Here is a 19,859-nt window from a genome sequence, read left to right as displayed (position 1 = left end):
TTTCTTCTGGTTGTAGTCCTGGATGCAAATCTCAGGCTGGGATGTCGGCTTTAGCATTCAACAAGTTCTTTAGAATAGTCCACATTTAGCAAGTTGGAGGGAGAGAGAACCCAGGTGACAGGGACTAAATTCTTCTTTTCTTTCCACTTCTTACAAACTTCCTGCTCAGAATCTAAAGGGCAGGTCCACCATCAGGACGCTGAGAATAGCAGAATATCTTCGGCAGCCCTCTGAATTTATTCTATTCAAGACTATTCCCAGGTTTGGCAACTAAACACTCTAAAAAAATGTGAGCAGGGACAAGGATGCAGAAAAGGAGCCTCTGCCCTAACGAAGTAGACAGGTTCAGTGTTTATCAGCATCCACACCAAAGGAAGGAGAGATTTCACATGCCAAGTACAATTCAGGGTGAGTCTCTGACAGCCCCTTTCTTGTATGTGCTCTGTTCTGAAAATCACTGGTGTTCATATATGGAATGAGAACACGTATCTATGTTACTGTGAAAATCCGGAACTGTGCATTGGCCAGATATATGAGCTGGCAGAGTCAGAGGACCAATGAAAAGTAACACAGGAAAAAAAATTAAACTGTGCAGCAATATTAGTATCTTTTAATATGCCTCATCAAGGGGTCACAAAATATATCTAACCGAGATCTTCCTTTCTCGAAAAATACAATCCCTTTGCAAAATATATAGGCAGCTATTAGTTAGGGGAGCTGCGTTTAAAAATATATGTGCACTTACGCATAATAAGTTGCTAGAGCTGAAATGCCTTCAGGTATGAGTCAGATAATGTCCCTATAAATTAACTATCAGTGCACCTCTTTACATGTATCTTTTAAGTCATCTTACACATTAGGTGAAACTTTTCCTTTGTAAGAGATAAAGAAGCATGTATTTTTCAAAACAGCAATTCTTTTCATCCCTGTCACTTGGTCCTGATCACACATTGTTGCAACAGTGATTTCTGGAAACATCTGTAGGGGCTTGGAGGATTTATGGGGGTAAGAATTTCCATTACCAAAAGGAGGCTAGAACATCTAACTTTTTCTACAGTTATGACAAAGCACTGGAATAGTGACGCTTGTGAATCTGCAGCAAAGATCTTTAGCCCTTTGTCAACCAACATTGCTTTTTTTCTTTCTGATCAAAATATTCTAATAGCCTGGCAGACTAATTTCAAGGACACCACCTAGGCAGCCTGAAGAGAAGCAGGTCTGAGCAATCCTGGCATCAACTACAACCCAGGGCAGATCCAGTTATTTTCTCTCTGATGGTGCCACCTGCTTATCATTCAGTTGTTCAGGAGGCACACCTGTAACAGGTGATAGTACCTCCGGGTGAGTGAGGCAACTGCAGGCAATTCTGAAAACAAGGAAAAAACCCACCACGGTCCTGATTTGGTTTAAAGCACTCATGCAATCCCATTAGACCCATGTCTTCCCAAAACACCTTTTCCATGGCAAGCAAAGTTACTGATAATGCATGTGGCTTCTGTCACAGTGATGCATTAGGTAAGCAGGTGTGTGCTGAGTACCAGGGGCGCTCCAAAAAATGCATCTCCGTCCTCTTCCGCTTATCTTCGCTAAGGTTCTGCCTGTTTATTAAAAAAAAAAAAAAAAAAAAAAAAGCCAGTTATTGCATTGTGCAGGCAAGAAATTTCACCCTGGCGATGATATTTCAAATGTCAGGAACAGAGATGTTGGAAATCACAATAAATCACCGCCATGTGATGGATAAGAGCAAATATATCCTGGGTTTAGGGATCAGAGCCCAGAGTTAAGTCACACCCACCTGACCTGCCAAATATAAAAGTGGAAAGAAAGCCACATGTTTTCAACAACTGAGGAAACTCCTCTGAGGTACTGGTCTACTCACACCTGGGTGAGTGGCGTGGCCGGGGGTTACCTTACTCAGGGGCCCTGCGGAGGGTGACCTGAGGGGAAGAACGGCACTGGAATGGCCATACCTATTGGTAAATAGCTGATACCACTCTCCCCCAAGTGCTACCATGATCCAGCCACTGGATGGCTGACCCCTGGCATCGGCTGGGAGTGGGCCTCTGAGACCTGCTCCCCGGCTGGTCAGCGCTCAAGGTTTACTGGTGGTTGCATATTTTCAATATCACCCCTGAATGGCAGGGATCCGAAAGCAGAAACTGCCATTTCAGGCTCTGCTTTGAATCTATTACGATAAGAAAACTGATGATTTTCTACCTGAAAAGTATTGGTGAAAAGGCCTTCTTTTCTTTTCGGTAGGTACCACGGTGGGCTCCAGCCGGCCACAGGAGGATGTGGGACCCCCTCCACCCCCCACCAAGGCTGCAACAATTCAAATTCTGGAGAAAAGTGGGAAATCTGTATTTTAAATATCAGCAACCCACCTGAAGTCTTTTAAAAAAAGTCTGTGCAGGACAAACACATCCAGAGCCAATGTGGCCTGCAGGCCGCCATTCTGTGACCTCCTACCTTCCTCTGCCCCGTCCACTTTGGAGAACTGCCCAGGGTCTAGAGTTGGGTCTGGGAATGTTCTTTTCCTACGGACCTTCTCTCCCCTCACTGTGTGACAGCAATTAGATGCTAATGGAGTCTTTATATGTCCCCTGGCGGGCTTGCTCGCCTGGTCTTGCGTGTGTGTACTGCAGAGAGGGTAGGAAAGGAGACAGGAAAGGGGGCTCCATCTTTTGGTACATTACACCCGTGAATGCTCCGTCTAGGCCTTAGAGGGTAGACTGTATAATGAATTACTACCAAGGTACAAAATGAATAACTAGAAAGGGGGGAAATGCTGACTTGCTCTTGAAGATATTTGCAGGGCTTCCCTGGTGGCGCAGTGGTTGAGAGTCCGCCTGCCGATGCAGGGGACATGGGTTCGTGCCCCGGTCCGGGAGGATCCCACATGCCGCGGAGCGGCTGGGCCGGTGAGCCGTGGCTGCTGAGCCTGCGCGTCCGGAGACTGTGCTCCGCAACGGGAGAGGCCAAAACAGTGAGAGGCCCGCGTACCGCAAAAAAAAAAAAAAAGATATTTGCACTTCTTTCCTATGGAAGAGAAGTATGAGTTGCTATTAACCCTTAAGACCCCGAATGGCTCACAAGAGGGGATGGAACACACACTGGCACTGTGGCCTTCCACTCTGGTTCTGTGGGCCCCTGCCCATGTCTGACTGACTCAGGTGCCTGAAAGCGGGGGGCTGAATGGCTGAATGGAGGTCAGCGCCCTCACTGACCATGCAATGGCCTCCTGCAATCAAGCAAACCTCAATGGCATCAAAACCAACTCCAATCCCATGACCGTTAAGTCACGTGAGAATGCACATTCTACAGGTCATAGGTTTCCTGAGAAATTTCTAAGAGAATAAATATTTTCAAAGAGTACAAAAGTCAGCCCGAAGCCTCTCAAAGGAACCTACATCTTCAGGGAAAATGAGAACCAAGATGGCAAAAGCACACAGTATTTTTCAAAGGTTTTTGCACAGACGCTGGTGTCCGCTGGATTTATGCATCCGTTAGACTGCTCCTACCCCAGTTTTTTCCAGTTCTTTGAAGATACATCTGGATGGTTTACATGTCTTTGCATGAAACATGTTACAAAAATACTTTCATTTTCCTAAGTATTCCAATGTCCCATCTTTATAAAGATAGTTTTAAGAGCCTTTAAGGGTTTTCTGTGTGGGTTTTGTCTCTGTTTAAAACATGTGCACAGAAACCACCCACAAGCATCTGTGGACTTACTGATGTATAATAAAGCATGATTTCACATCGGCGAGGAACTACAGGTGTTACTGTATCAGTTTTATTATTGATAGTCTCTGCCTTCCTCCCACAAGTGTTCCAGAAATGGCACAAATCCTGGGTAGCCTCAAAAGACCTATTACTTACAGATATCAAAGTTCCCAGCAATGTACCTTCATTTCAATTCAGTGTTACAAACAGAAGCTTTAGAATTCAGTCTCAATTTGAAATACAGTCAAAACCTCAATTGCTATGTATATAAAGATTGCAAGGAAATACACCAAAAAGGTTTATGTGGTTTTCTCTGGTGACTTTTTATTTTCTACTTTATACTTTTTTGCATTTTCCCAATTTTTCTAAATGAGCCTAGGCTACTTTCATAATCAGAAAAAAACAGTATTTCTGAAGTGGGAATAACAATCAAAATACTGCCTTATTTAATAAAGAAATGTTAGTTTTTATTTTGAAAGTGAATCCATGTGCTTCACAAAGTTACCATAATATATATCATCTATAGCTCTAAATATTAGAAAAGTTTGAGCCCTTTACATTTGCTAAAAGACATATGACATAATAAAGTGGCTTCAAAAACACTCTGATTAGTTTAGGAATTGCCCTTTTTTTCAAGGTTGACCATTTATTATTGCAAACCATGTCCCTTCCAATGTAAATGACTTAAATTGCAGACGACCTTAAAAACATGGCTTTGATTCTATTTCAAAAAATGTAAAGTAATGTGAACTTGCACTTTAAAATAAAAAGCACCTACTATTTTTTGCTACCTTAAATTTTTCTTGGAAGAAGGAGATATAAATTATAAATAAACTGAATTTTAAATAAAGATAAACTCTAATATACAGCAACAATTGAAAATGGGAAAGAAAAAAAACTGGCTTCCTTGTGCGTCTTTACCCTGAGCAGTCCTAACTGTGCATTTGAGAAAGCAAAAGCTGAAAATTTAGGAGACTAGATATGGACTCCTTAAACCTCAATCCCTAAGAACAACTCAAGAAAGATACATTTTATTTAATTTATTTTTTAATTTTTTTTTGCGGTACGCGGGCCTGTCACTGCTGTGGCCTCTCCCGTTGCGGAGCACAGGTTCTGGACACGCAGGCTCAGCGGCCATGGCTCACGGGCCCAGCCGCTCCGCGGCACATGGGATCCTCCCGGACCAGGGCATGAACCCGTGTCCCCGGCATCGGCAGACGGACTCTCAACCACTGCGTCACCAGGAAGCCCCAAGAAAGATACATTTTAAAACAAGAAAAGATTGACCTACCTTTGATGCCAACTGTGATTTCAGGCCTAAGAATGAAAAGACTGTGTTGCTTTCCTTGGATTCAAAAAAACTGTCATAATCCTAGAAAAAAGAGAAGGAGAAAATAAACAAAAGCAAATAATTGTCTTTGTATTTGGTGCTGTTGACAAAGTCTCTATGTAAATAAAAAATGTACCACTACTCCATCCAGGCCAGGGAAAAGCTACATAAATTTACTGGATTTGCTCTGTTTGAGCCTCAACATTTGAGCATGATGATAAAGGTAACAACTTTTTAATCCAAAATCTGTGACAGGATTAAAATGTAAAACATTGAGGACAGAAATCAAATCAGAACATGCTCCCTGGAGTGTCAAACTAACATTTATTTGTGTGGAATCACTGTGACCTAAGGTTTTACTTAAGCATTTCAATCTGGAAGGCTGCCTCCCAATTCCACTCTTGATACTTTGTTATCTAGGGCTTAAAAAAAAAAAAAATCACTGTGTAAACAGAAAAGCCATAAAGGTCTCCATGTGTCAAAGTTGAGTGCTTCTATTCTGCTTTTGAAGTTTTCCACATTCCTTGAGACTGTCTTCAGATCAGAGAGAATAAAAAGATCAAATAAAAACTAGAGGAAACTATATTCTCTATAACATTTATCTTTACCTCACAGAATCACTTTTCTCTTCCTTCTTTCAGGAGAGAAGCCATTAAGGAATTCTGGCCAATATGTTCATCAGTTGTTTTCTTTTCAAAAGCTTGCATGTGTAATACTATTGTACATAGTTGCTAAGTTGATGTGAAGCAGTCTTAAAATTTGAGAGAAATCCCTTGGATAACTTTAGGCAGAGGGTAAATATCACGGGCAGACAAAGATCAGAATCATCTGTAGGCAACTGCTTTGTGCTTAGTGCCAGGTCATCAGCACATTGTTTAATCCCAACCACCGCCCACCAGGTTAGAGACTGGCTCAGAGCAAAGAAATATGGTTCCCAAGTTTGACGGCCGATATGTAAAAAAGCTGAGATTTGGGCCCAAGTTTCACTGGTGTTGAACTCAATGCTTTTTTTTTTTTTTTTGCGGTACGCGGGCCTCTCACTGTTGTGGCCTCTCCCGTTGCGGAGCACAGGCTCCGCACGCGGAGGCTCAGCGGCCATGGCTCACGGGCCCAGCCGCTCCGCGGCATGTGGGATCTTCCCAGACCGGGGCACGAACCCGCATTCCCTGCATCGGCAGGCGGACTCCCAACCACTGCGCCACCAGGGAAGCCCGAAATCAGTGCTTTTTGTATGCTATGATGCTTCTTGCCCAAGAGGAAACCAGGTATGGGGCACCCAGCGTATCAGTCACTGAGCCCTCACGAACCCACTGCTGAGCTGGGTCAATGGCATTACAAATACTTTTGAAACCTGTTTAGGGATCTAAACGAGAGTTGATGACTTAGAGTGGAGATCTGCTTCCTGCAAAGCAGGCCTCAGCTGAAGAAAAATCTTTGAATTGTTGAGCCTCGTGTGGTTTGAAGGCAGCTTGATTGCAATTCCCGGTCATCTCAGCCTCAGGCCTTGCAGGCACTGCTCCTTCTGTAGATCTTGTAGCGGTCACTCCTGCTGTCATTTCGGGTCAGCCCTGAGGCCAGTCACCTGCAAAGGGAGGCCTTCCTTGACCATGCTGAGAAGAAGCAACACATCTGAAGGGGGACCCTCAGCAAATACCTCCTTGGAAAATGGCATTTAGGCTGAAATGTAAAGAATGAATAGAATTGGCCAAGTAAGGGGTTGGGATAGGAGCCTTTGAGACAGGAAACAGCACCGGGGAAGAGCAAAGCTGGCAGATGTGACCGGGATCAGCATGTACCAGACTCTGTAAACCAAAACAACGATTTTGAATTTTATCTTAAGTACAAAAGGAAATCACGGATGGGTTCTGAGCAACGGAGTAGAATGACCTATTTCCTTTAAGAAAATCTCCGCGTTGCCTGCATGGGGAATGGCTCAGAGAGAGGGCAGCAAGAAGAGGAGCGGGGACAAGGGTTAGGAGTGCACTGGGGGAGTTCAGGTAAGAGACGGAGGCAGCCTGAACCAGAGCCCCTGTCATAAATACAGGACAGGACAGACTGGACGTATATTTTGGAGGAGGATTGATCATACTCAATTGTGTAATTGATGTAGAGGGTTAGGGAGAATTAAGAATTAAAGCAGCTCTCGTACAACTCATCATCAAAAAACAAACAGCCCAATTAAAAAGTGGCCAGAAGACCTGAATAAAACTTTCTCCAAAGAAGACATACAGATGGCCAACAGACACATGAAAAGATGTCCAACGTCGCTGATCATCAGGGAAATGCAAATGGAAACCACAATGAGAGATCACCTCACACCTGTCAGAATGGCTATCATCTAAAAGACCACAAATAACAAATGTGGTCCAGGGTGTGGAGAAAAGGGAGCCCTCAAGTTGTGGGAATGTAAATTAGTGCAACCACTGTGCAGAACAGTATGAAGATTCCTCAAAAAACTAAAAATAGAACTACCATATCATCCAGCAATTCCACTCCTGGGTATATATCCGAAGAAAACGAAAACATTAATTCAAAAAGATTAATGCACCCCAATGTTCATTGCAGCATTATTTACAATAGCCAAGACATGGCAGCAACTTAAGTGTCCACACCAACAGATGAAGGGATAAAGAAGATGTGGTATGTATACACAATGGAATACTACTCAGCCATAAAAAAGAATGACATCTTTTCCATTGGACTTGCAGGGTATTATGCTTAATGAAATAAGACAGAGAAAGACAAATACTGTATGATATCACTTATATGTGGAATCTAAAAAATAAAACGAACTAGTGATTATAGCAAAAAAGAAACAGACTCACAGACATAGAGAAGAAACTAGTTGTTACCAGTGGGGAGAGGGAAGGGGGAGGGGTAAGGTAGGGGGAGGGGATAAAGAGGTACAAACTACTATTATAAAATAAATAAGCTACAAGGAAATATCGTACAGCACAGGGAATATAGCCAATATTTTATAATAGCTATAAATGGAGTATAACCTTTAAAAATTGTGAATCACTACGTTGTACACCTGAAACATGTAATATTGTAAAAACTATACCTCAATTAAAAATTTTTGGGAAAAAAAATCTAAAGCAGCTCTGAGCTTTGTGACTTGATGGGAAAGACCAGAGAAAAAGTAGGTTTGAGGGTAAGGTTGGAGCTGAGTTTTAAAATGTTAAGTTTGAGAAATTGTATGAGACACTGAGTGAAGACGATCTCAATGGGGCAGTTGGAGGTTCCGACCGACTCTAGGTATTACAGGTTTCATAGAAATGTATGGAAAATTGTATAACTTTTAATAAGAAAAACTATGTCTCAATTTGATGTAGAATTTTAGGCAAAATCCCATGAACTGAAAATGTTGTTACCAATATTCTTTGTAACAAAGACAGTTCCAAATAATTGGGTAGCATTTCATTGACCTGGGCTCAAGAAATAACCCTGTTTGACCCACACTTTCTCTATCTGATCGTTTGTTGCTTATGTTCAATGTGGTAACAAGAGGAAGAGAGCTAAGCTACAGTTACCCTTTTAGATATCCACCATATGAAAACTGGTGTACCTGTTTCTCTCTACACCATATTCTGCCACTACTCGGTCTAAATTCTTTCCCTAGGGAATCTCAATCGCAGCCACGGCTCTAATTAAACTCAGATCCCTAGCTCTGATTCTCCTCTCTATTCCGGTTCCAGGTAAGCAACTAACTGTGCATAATAGACTATTAAACATAATGGGTCTAAATCGCAATTCATGCTCTTCCTTCCACCCCACAAGCTGGACCTCTCAGAAGACTGGCACCGGGCTTTAGTCACCAACAAAGGTATTTAGAAATGTCAGATATTAAGAAATCTCAGAATGGCAACATTTATTATTTGTATAAAAAATTCTCTTGAACTGTATTTCTGTCATAAAAGTTATAACCACTATTTTTAGTTTATGAACCTTTAACTCAGTGCCACATCACCACGGCTGGGGGACTTCTTACCGAATATTAAATTGCATGCTCCCAACAGTTTAGAAATTGTCACCCAAGGTAATTAACTCCCAAAGTGACAAACATAAAATTTGGTAATTAACTTTAAAAGCAGAATAATTTAAAGGAAATCATTTTTAAAAGTCAACGTGAGAATAGTACCTGACACACACCAGGCAAACTGGGTGATGAGTTGTGTCTGCTAATTAATGACCGACATGCCATGTTTTAGGTAATCTCATGCTAATAATGTAATCTGATTAAATCCTATTTCTACTCTATTACTTACCGATTTAAAGAATTATGTAAAAAATTTACTTTCTGATATACAAAAGCTTTTGAATGGCCTGATGAATCTCAAATTGTAAGAAGTTAAATCATCTTCTTTGTCATGTTGAGGCAAAGAGTAGATGATTGATAATTTAAAATCTAGAAGTTCTGAATACCCTCTTTTAGAGGTAATAAACTAAATACTATGATGTGAAATAATATAAGTAAAATAGTATTAGAAATCTTAAAATCACTTTCTATTAAGATAGAAAGTTCTCTTATATTCTGGCCTTAGACATTCCCCAGTAAAAGAGAAAGATCTGCTTTCTTATCAAATTCATTTCACTTATCAGGCTTATATTTTAAAAGAAACAAACCACACTAGAACTCATACTGCAAAAGTTAAAAGCACTGTATTTTTAAAACTCACTATAAAGTTTCTAAATAGGCTTGCTGAATTCCTTATAGTCAAAGACACTCTCTGAAGTGTTTGCAAATACATGTCTGCAAATTGCACATTGTAAGACAATCAACCTCCTGTGACTATAAAATATAACGATCAGTTAAAATCACCTTTGGAGGAGAGTACAAATACATAAAGCATATTCAAGAAAAAAAAAATCATTCAGTTTCAGAAGCTGGAACATTTTTAACTACATTTAAAACAAAGGCTGAAAAATTCACTTTGTTTCTAGTGCCAAATGAAAAGAAAAAATTCTGGGTTATAAAGATATCAGCATAACTGAGCACTGTTACTAATGGAATATTTATCTAAATGCTACAATTTTAAGAAGAATAAAGCAAGCTAAACAACTGTTAAAAAGAAAAAGAAAAAAAAAGCTTCTATTACCTATACTTCTGTTTGCGTTTAAGTGAAAACCAATGTTAGAGACATTTATAAGCTCATGATAAAATCTACAACAGGTAGAGCTCACAGCAGTCTCATTCTTCCACAGAGCTTACTTAAGGACATCACCCGTTCACTACGGTTAGACTATTATGGACTGGACAAGCATTTGAGACAAAGGCCTTAAAGTTCTTTGCCCTTTTAGCGTCCCCTCAGAGAAGAGCGAGGAAAACCCACAGTAGCCACTCTGAAAAGCTGTATCGCTTCCCACGCTAAGTCGGTAACAAGTGACAGACCCAAATTATTTCTACATGCCAAGGGCCTTTCCCAACAGAAGGTTGCAGGGAACAAAAACAACACGTGGCCCACAAGGAAATGGTGGCAGCAAGCACTTCTCAATGAGCCAAAGCAAAGTTGGTTTACCCCAAAGGAGAAATTAAAAAAAAAAAAATTCTTCCCAAGACTACAGAGCTACTGCTGCTGCTGCAAATGGGCAGAGACTCCTTCTTCCCGAAATGTCTTTCAAGCCTGAGGGTAGCCTCTGAGCAGAATTTTTTGATTCAGTGGTTAAGGACCATTAATGCTATATTCCATTTTGTGAAATCTTAATAGAGAGGGAAAAAATATTTGACAGCTCCAATCCTGGTAGGATATATAAGATGTAGCTGTCTAAAACAGCTTCATTCAGCAATTTTTAGGCCAAATACCAAAAATGCGAGTAAGTCCAAAGCTGAAGATTTAAAATTCCTAACGCATTTACCACTTCTGACCATTCTGATACAAGATGGCGGAGCAAGCAAGTACATCTACCCAAGCACCCACTGAAATCGGATGGGAAACAATTTTGTGCTAAACACAGGAAAAGCAACCAGCAATAAAAGTTTAAGAAATACTCAGAGGAGTAAGTGAAAAGGCTAAAATCAATTAAGAAAAGTCTCATAAATATTTGTGTCGTTCTTCAAGCCACAGGAATTTAGTACAATAGGATTATACACCTTCCTCTGTGACCACTCACACAACTGAACAGTTCTGTAGAGAATATTTATATGTTTATAACAATGTAAATGTGGTATATTTACAAAGTATACAACAGGTATTATACCTACAGATGAGTATGTGATTGTTATAAACTTTAGCAATGCACTGTGCGCGTGCACATGTGTGTAAGTCAAACGGGGGAGAAATGAGAGAAGCTATAAGAATGCAAGTTTCCCATCTTCCAAAGAAAAAAGTAAATACTGTCTAATTTAAAATCAAGGAATATAGGGCTTCCCTGGTGGCGCAGTGGTTGAGAGTCCGCCTGCCGATGCAGGGGACGCGGGTTCGTGCCCCGGTCCGGGAAGACCCCACATGCCGCGGAGCGGCTGGGCCCGTGAGCCATGGCCGCTGAGCCTGCGCGTCCAGAGCCTGTGCTCCGCAACGGGAGAGGCCACAGCAGTGAGAGGCCTGCGTACCGCAAAAAAAAAAAAAAAAAAAAATCAAGCAATATAGATATTAGTCTATGAAACACAGAGTGGTGGTAACTTAAAACCACAAAGCAGAAACTCATAAAAGAGGCTACATCTTGGGAATCTGGGGGAGACTGACTTTTCACTTTGTACCCTCCCGTCAACAGACTTTATTGTGTTAACATTGATATTAACATGGCCTTAGTGTTTTAACAGTTTTGTTTTCTTTTCATTAACTTAAACTGTGTAAAGCTCAGAAAAGAGGAAAATTTTAACAAAGGGGAAACTGCCAGTTTGGATATTAGTTAAGATACACGGCTAAACATGCAACTGGGGTGCCCTGAAATTGTCTGGACGAATACTGAAATATTGAATATTTCAATATTCAGAGCACAAACCATAGTTTTCATGAAAGACATGTCCTAGGGATTCATCACTGTGGAATACTGAGACAAACATCTCAGTAAAGTGAAAATGGGAGATTAAACATTTATAGACAGAAGAATAAAAACTAGGGTTATATAGAAGAGATAAGACTGCAAAGAATATCTAATTGAATTGCTATGCTTCTGGGCATCCAGCAATCAGCGATAAAGAGAACTGATATCTCCCTTCCCCACCACCCTTTCCTAGTATCTGTGAGGATGCCGCATGAGATCACGTATAGTAAAACATCTGAAGGAGAAGATTCTCCTTGATTAGATAACTGATCTTTTAGACAGAAAACCTCAGAATACAGATTTTCAAATTCAGATCACAAGTTTCCTGAGAAAATTCTACCTGTGGGGTAGGTAAGCTTCTAATAGAGGTGATATACCAAAGAGATTTCATTGTAAAATTTAGAAGAAGCTTCAATAAGCTTGCTTTTGAGAGATCTGGCTTTGAGTTTTATTAATAAACAGCAATGGAAATGCTCAGAACCTTGACAAGGCGAGACCCAAGAGAATGGGTTAGCTACCTGCTTGGCTGAAAACGTGTGGAGCTATTCAGCCACTTCTAGAACCAATTTTCGTTAAGTATGTTCTGTGTTCCCAGCTTTCTGATAGGTACCAGATACTAAGACAAATATGCCACGTACCCTGCTGAGGGTGAGTACAGGGAACTCAGAGACCAGCTGAAGGCAAAGACATGAAAAAAAATTCTGTGAACTAAAGGTCATAATAAGAGTAATGACAGGCAGGTTTGCTGGGCATGGGGGAGGGGGAGGAATAACCAGAGTCCTAGTTAATTAGAGAGAGTCAATGGCAAGGCTCGTTTGAATTGAGCTTTGAAAGAGAAACAGGAGAGAATTATGTAGGAGGTAAAAATTACAGGATTTGGTGACCAAGGGAGTATGGAGATGAGGAAAATGTGTGTCGGGTGACTTTCAGGGCTTTGCCTTGAACCTACATAAATAACATCCCTACTTTAGAGACAGACCACATCTCCTGTGGAAAATGAAAAGTTTTGACTTTAACTTTCCTTTTTCTTATGGACTCTAAACCAAGTTCTGTTAATTACTGCAGACAGTTGGACTTCAACATAGGTGGGTGATGATTAAGTTACTTCTAATAATCCACCCAGGGAAATAAGAGGCAACCTCTAAAAACTTAGTTTACAATGACATGGAAGCTATTTTTGTTGGGAGAACAAAGCAGGGCACAAAATGGTATGTACACTATGATCATTTGTGAATGTTGGTAGTCGTGGGGAGTCCTGGAACCAATCCCCTGCACATACCAAGGGTATGTGTCTGTATGTGTGTGTTGTGTGTGTAATCTCTTTTGTTTTTTGTTTTTTTTTGCGGTACGCGGGCCTCTCACTGTTGTGGCCTCTCCCGTTGCGGAGCACAGGATCCGGACGCGCAGGCTCAGCGGCCATGGCTCACGGGCCCAGCCGCTCCGCGGCATGTGGGACCTTCCCGGACCGGGACACGAACCCGTGTCCCCTGCATCGGCAGGCGGACTCTCAACCACTGTGCCACCAGGGAAGCCCTGTGTGTAATCTTCTTAAAAATAAAATTATATGTATGAGGCAGGGATTTGTAAAACTAATTAATTAAGGGAGTTGGTTCTTCAGCTTCACAAAAGATCCCCAAACACACTTAAAATATATCATCCAGAGACAATCTTCTCAAGAGTCTTACATAAACACTGCACTTGGGAACAATACAACTGCGTACATTTAGGTATTCTTGTGGTGTGCTTCTGAACCTCTACCAGTGGTTAGAAAATGCTAACACATCTCCTTGTTTCCTTTCATACCTAAGAAAGAAAAGGAGAGGATACTCTACAAAGAACCACTGCTGGTCATTTAGTTTTTCTGTGCCTCATGAAGATTAGTCTTAACCTGTCTGTCGTCTACTTTCAGGCTCCATTAACCTAGGTAATATGGGGAAAGGCTGCCATAGCTGGCCCCCAAATCATTACTTAAACAAAACTAGTCAGTAGCTTTAATGTAATCTTATTTGGCTAGCAATACACCCAATGCTTGGGCACAAATTTAACATTCTACAAGTATCATCTAAAACTGCAAAAAAAAGTAATTCAACAGTTTTAAAATATAAATAATTTTGAAAGTTGCCTCCTGGAAAATAATCAAATGGTTACTTTTCTATAAAAGTCTGCCCTCTGTCTCTCAGCTGAACTGTCCTCTCTTCATTAGACAGGACTTTACATGAGTATCTCCAGCCACACATCCTACCTCACTTCACCTCTCTCCCCACCTTCACCCAGAGCCCAGTTCTAAGTACTGGCATCCTTGGCCAAACATGCACCAGCTCATCTTGATTATCTGAATGGTCATTGTGTTCTTCCCCCTTGATGGCAAATCCACAAACTGGTTAATGTGACCCCAGTCAAATAAAATTTGGCTGCATTCCCGTTTCTAACTACAAGTTTTTTTTTTTAATAAAATGAAAGAATTAATAAATTCATCCAGCAAAGTTGCAGGACAAAAAAACAACACATAAAAATCACTTGTGTCTCTATACACTAATAATACATGATTGGAAAAGGAAATTAGGAAAATAATTCTATTTACAATAGCGCCAAAAACGCCCACAAAACTTAGGAATAAACCTAACCAAGGAGGTAAAAGGCTTGTACACTAAAAACTACAGAACATTGCTGAAAGAAATGAACGGAGACACAAAAAATGAAAAGACACCCATGTTCATAGACTGGAAGACTTAATATTGTTATGATGTCAACGCTACTCAAAGCGATCTAAAGATCCAACATATTCCCTATCAAAATCCTCATGGCATTTTTTGCAGAAATAGAAAAGAAAAACCTCCTAAAATTCATACAGAATCTCAAGGGACCTCAAATAGCCAAAACAAGTTTGAAGAAGGACAAGTTAAAGAAATCATGTTTCCTGATTTCAAAACATATTACAAAGCGACAGGAATAAAAACTGTGGTACTGGCACAGACCAGTGTAACAGAATAGAGTCCAAAAAAATATAAACGCTCACATATATGGTCAAATGATCATGAACAACGGTGCTAAGACCACTCAATGGGGAAAGCACCGTCTCATCAACAAATGCTAACAGGAAACCTAGATATCCACACTCAAAAGAATGAAGTTGGACCCTTATCTTATACCATACACAAAAATTAACTAAAACTGAATTAAAGACCTAAACTTAAGACCCCAAACTACAAAATTGCTATAAGAAAACCTAGGGGAAAAGCTTCATGACACTGTATTTGGCAAGTAATGATTTCCTGGATATGACTTCAAAGGCACAGGCAACAAAAACAAAGACAGACAAATGGGACTACATTAAACTTAAAAACTTTGTTCATCAAGAGATAAAATCAACAGAGTGAAAGGCAACCTAAGAATGGGAGAAAATACCTGCAAAATACATATGTGATAAGAGGTTAGTATTCAGAATATACAAAGAACTCTTACAACTCAACAGCAAAAAGCCGAATAACCCAATTGAAAACTGGGCAAAGGACTTGAATAGACATTTCTCAAAGATTATATACAAGCTCAACAACACTAATCATCAAAGAAATGCAAATCAAAGCCACAGTGAGATATCACCTCATGCCCATTAGCATAGCTACTCTCAAAACAAAACAAAAACAGAAAATAACAAGTGTTGGCAGGGATGTGGAGAAGTTAGAACTCTTGTACATTATTGATGGGTTTATAAAATGGTGTAACCACTATGGAAAACAGTACAGCAGTTCCTCAAAAAATTAACAGTAGAACTACCACATGATGCAGTAATCCCACTAATATGTACATATCCCCAAGAATTGAAAACAGGATCTTGAAGAGATATTTGCAAGCTCATGTTCACAGCAGCACTATTCACAATAGCCAAGGGGTAGAGGCAACCCAGAGTCCATCAATGGATGAGTGGAAAAACAAAATGTGATACATACATACAATGGAGATCTTAAAAAGGAAGGAAATCTTGTCACATGCTTCAATGCTATAGGCTAGATGTTTGTATCCCCCCAAAATTCATACATTGAAATGCAGATGCCCAAAGACCTTTGGGAGGAGAGTAGGTCACGACAGCAGAGCCCTCGCGGATGAGATTAATGCCTTTTATAAAAGAGGTCTGGGACTTTCCTGGTGGCGCAGTGATTAAGAAACCACCTGCCAATGCAGGGGACACGGGTTCGATCCCTGGTCCAGGAAGATCCCACATGCTGTGGAGCAACTAAGCCAGTGTGCCAAAACTACTGAGCCTGTGCTCTAGGACCCACAAGCCACAACTCCTGAGCCCATGAGTCACAACTACTGAAGCCCATGTGCCTAGAGCCCGTGCGCTGCAACAAGAGAAGCCCCCGCAAGGAGAAGCCCGTCCACCACAACGAAGAGTAGCCCCTGCTCGCTGCAACTAGAGAAACGCCGCGCAGAGCAATGAAGACCCAACGCAGCCAAAAAAAAAAGAGGACTGAGAGAGCTCCCTTGCCCCCTTCACCACGTGAGGATACTACAGGAAGTTGGCAATCTGCAACCTAGAAGAGGGCCTTCACCAGAACCCAACCCTAGTATAACCCTGATCTTAGACTTAACTCTGAGAAATAAATTTCTATTGTTTGTAAGTTACCCAGTCTGTGGTATTTCGTTATAGCAGCCTTAATGGACTAAGACATACAAGATGGATGAACCTTGAGGGCATGATGCCAAGTGAAGTAAGATAGTCACAAAGGACAAATACTGGGACTCCCCTGGCGGTCCAGTGGTTAAGACTCTGCGCTTCCACTGCAGGGGGCACGGGTTCGATCCCTAGTTGGGGAACTAAGATCCCGAATGCCTCGCGGCGTGGCCAAAAAACAAAAACAAAACAAATAAAACAAAGGACAAATACTATATGATTTCACTTTTATGAGGTCTCTAAAGTAGTCAAATTCATAGATATAGAAAGTAGAACGATGGTTATCGGGGGATGGGGGGAGGGGACAAACAGGAGTTATTTAATGGGTATAGAGTCTCAGTTCTGCAAGATGAAAAAGTTCTGGGAACCTGTTTTACAGCAATGTGAATACACTTAACGTTACTCAACTGTACACTTAATTGTGGTTAAGATGATAAATTTTATGATGTATGTTTTTATCACAATAAAAAAATTTCAATAAAAAATAAGAAAAAATATAAAGAAATCCAATTTTTTTTTTCTTCTGAATGGGGAGGTAGAAAAGAAATGGGAGGAAATGTTTTCCTTTTGTGTGTTTTTATTTCTAGTGCATTCCACACATGCCAGCTCCACAGAGAGAGAGAACAGAGTTTAAACCTTGAATGTGAGGATCTGAGCTTTCTAAAATGAGAAAAGCCTATAGGCATTGGGATGTTGACCTTTAGGAACCCATTTCCAGAGAAGAATCGTGCTTATAGTAGGACACTTCAGGGGAACAGCAAGGACAACCAGTCTGCCCCAATAAGGGTTCTTGCCTACAGACAACTGAAACAGACACTGGCAACTTAAAAGGAAAAGAACGTATGAAGGTATAGCGGGGAGCTCACAGAATCCACATTAAGCCTGGAGGACCAGTTTAGAAAACAGGAGGAACTTCCATGTCTGGGGAACCAAGAACACACCTAGGCCACACCCCAGGATCAGCCTCTTTAGGACACCAGCCATGTGGTGTCCAGCCACCAGGCTCTGCCTGGCCCCATCACCCCTGGACACTCACTGAGCCACCTCCAACTGATGCTGTGTTTTGGCATCGTTTCCTCAGTGTCCAAATCTGGGGTGGGAAGAACTGATTGGACATGCCAGGGGAGCTTCCATTCGGTGGGGAATTCCTCCCAATAGGCAGGATTTTCCTGTGCTAAAGGAGAGAGCGAAGGCAGTTGTCCACACTGGTTAGCAAGCAGCTTAGCAGCTGTGTATGTCTCACATGCCTGGCTCATCCAGTTTAAAACAAAGTAATAAGTTTCCAGCCAATTCCAGGAAACAGGAGACTCTTCATGCTTACTGGATCCTGTCACTTGCAATATGGCAGGTTTCCACAGGTTATCCGACCAGATACGACCACTCATAAACTATTGCCGGGCAATGCAAGGTGCACGGAAGCAGGTGGGACGCGCGAGGCCACGGTTCGTTGCCCTCGAATGTTTTTGCTTTTGTCCAAGTCGAAGGTATTTGACCTTGATAAGAGCAGACACTGTCTTCAAAACTCCTGCCAGAGCAGACTGTACAGACAGAAGGAATACGGCAGTACTGCTGTCACACTGCCACGCGACTGACACCGCTCGAGCAGCCATTTATCTGGCACAGTTCAATCAATATGGAAGCCGCTGGCCAGCTCCCAGTCTGCCTGAAAGAACCTCCATAGACTCTATAGGGCAAAGATACACAGAGGTTTAGAAAGTCATAAAGAGGTGGAAATAAAGGGAAGGCATTAACTGTATTTCACATCACGTTCTTTTTTACTCATTGAATACATTCCTCTCCTCAAAGGGCTCTGAAGACTTCGGCTTTTATGGTGATAGAGCAAACAGGTTTCTGCCTCCTTCCTCTTGAGAGGTCTATGAAACAACAAGGATTAAAAAAAAAACCAGCAACAACTCCACTTTTACAATAAACTTGGGAGATGTCAACAGCCCTGAACCATGTATGCAGGACGTGGGTAGAGAAATGGAGAGGGAAGTCAAGAGCAGAGGATGGTCAAACCTCAGTGTCTGCAGAGGCAGCTTCGACAAGAAATAGGCTGCATTATTAGATAAGAATAAAGGTTACTATTTTTGTGGAATGTTTTTACATCACGATCTCATATTAGGGAAAGTATATGGTTACCGAGAGTGTATCCCATTCATGATTACAGCGTCTAGAAAATGTACTTTTGTGCCTGCAGACCAAAATAAGATAACAGATGAAAATGTGTGTGAGCTGTACAGTTCAAAATAAAGCTATTAGTCAAACAGTGCTAGAAAACTTAAAACAAAAATCCATTGGTTCTCTGTTCCTCAGACTTTGCGGCTGTGAAAATGCCTTTATTCTGGTCTTACAGTTGAATGGCAGTTTCGGTGGGTATAGAGTTTTAGGAGTACTTTAGAAACAGTGACAAATATCCTGGGAAGTGAGATAGATATTATCGTCCTTTGCTAAAGATGAGAAAATTGAGATGTAAAGAGATAAGTGACTTTCCAAAGGTGTCAAGCCAACATAAAGTAGTACTAGAACTCAAATCTGTGTCTAGTGCCAGGTTCGGTTTTCTCTTCATGACATGTAACTGGGCACAATCTTTATGGCTTTATGTTCCAGCATTTCATTCTCCCTCATGTTCTTGGAGAACTGTTTCCTTTCCAGCCACCAAAAGCACTGTTATCCCTTTTCTCCACCCTAACGAGCACCAGGTTATTTATTTCACCTTGAGCACCTGTGCATTGTAGCCCCTTCCCCTTCTCCTGGCCACCCTTAAAGAACTGCAGTTCAGGTCTCAAAATAAACACTGACTTACATACTTAAAGCTATGGCAGAAAGCAAATCCTAACTACTCATTAGGGAGACATTTCTCACTTTTTTTTCTAAACCGAAGAGGTGAGAAGGAAAATAATTAGTCGAAAGTGCCTTCATCTTCTCAATGCCACATGCAGCAGGAAGGCATCTGATGTATTTTAGTTGTTCATCGTGATCCATCTGGCTCATGATCATAAAAAAGTGAAACTCTGGTTTATAATCAGCCATTAGCAGTTTTTTTACACTATAGAGAGAAAAAGATTCAAGAACAATGACCTCTTCCCCTCTGCCCCCCAAAATGTATTAATAAAAAAATACGCTTTAAAATGTAGAACACAGGGCTTC

The 19,859-nt window shown here is 41.2% G+C and overlaps 1 protein-coding gene across 1 annotated transcript in view; it reads right to left on the bottom strand.

Annotated features, from left to right (window-relative positions):
• Nucleotides 1-450: 450 nt before the first annotated feature.
• The window catches only part of SH3BGRL2 (SH3 domain binding glutamate rich protein like 2), a 57,126-nt gene continuing 37,717 nt past the window's right edge, over nucleotides 451-19,859 (bottom strand). Inside the window, exons 3-4 of the mRNA XM_082634365.1 lie at nucleotides 5,015-5,095; nucleotides 451-1,598 (exon numbers count right to left, since the gene is read on the bottom strand). Of these exons, the coding sequence (XP_082490491.1) occupies nucleotides 1,587-1,598; nucleotides 5,015-5,095 (93 nt within the window). The 3' untranslated portion in view covers nucleotides 451-1,586. The remainder of the gene's footprint in view (nucleotides 1,599-5,014; nucleotides 5,096-19,859) is intronic.

This window comes from Mesoplodon mirus, assembly GCF_964341445.2.
Source record: "Mesoplodon mirus genome assembly, chromosome: 10".
In the NCBI taxonomy this organism is placed as follows: Eukaryota; Metazoa; Chordata; class Mammalia; order Artiodactyla; family Ziphiidae; genus Mesoplodon; species Mesoplodon mirus.
Note: the sequence above shows the minus strand (reverse complement) of the source record. Positions and strands in the feature narration are given on the sequence as shown.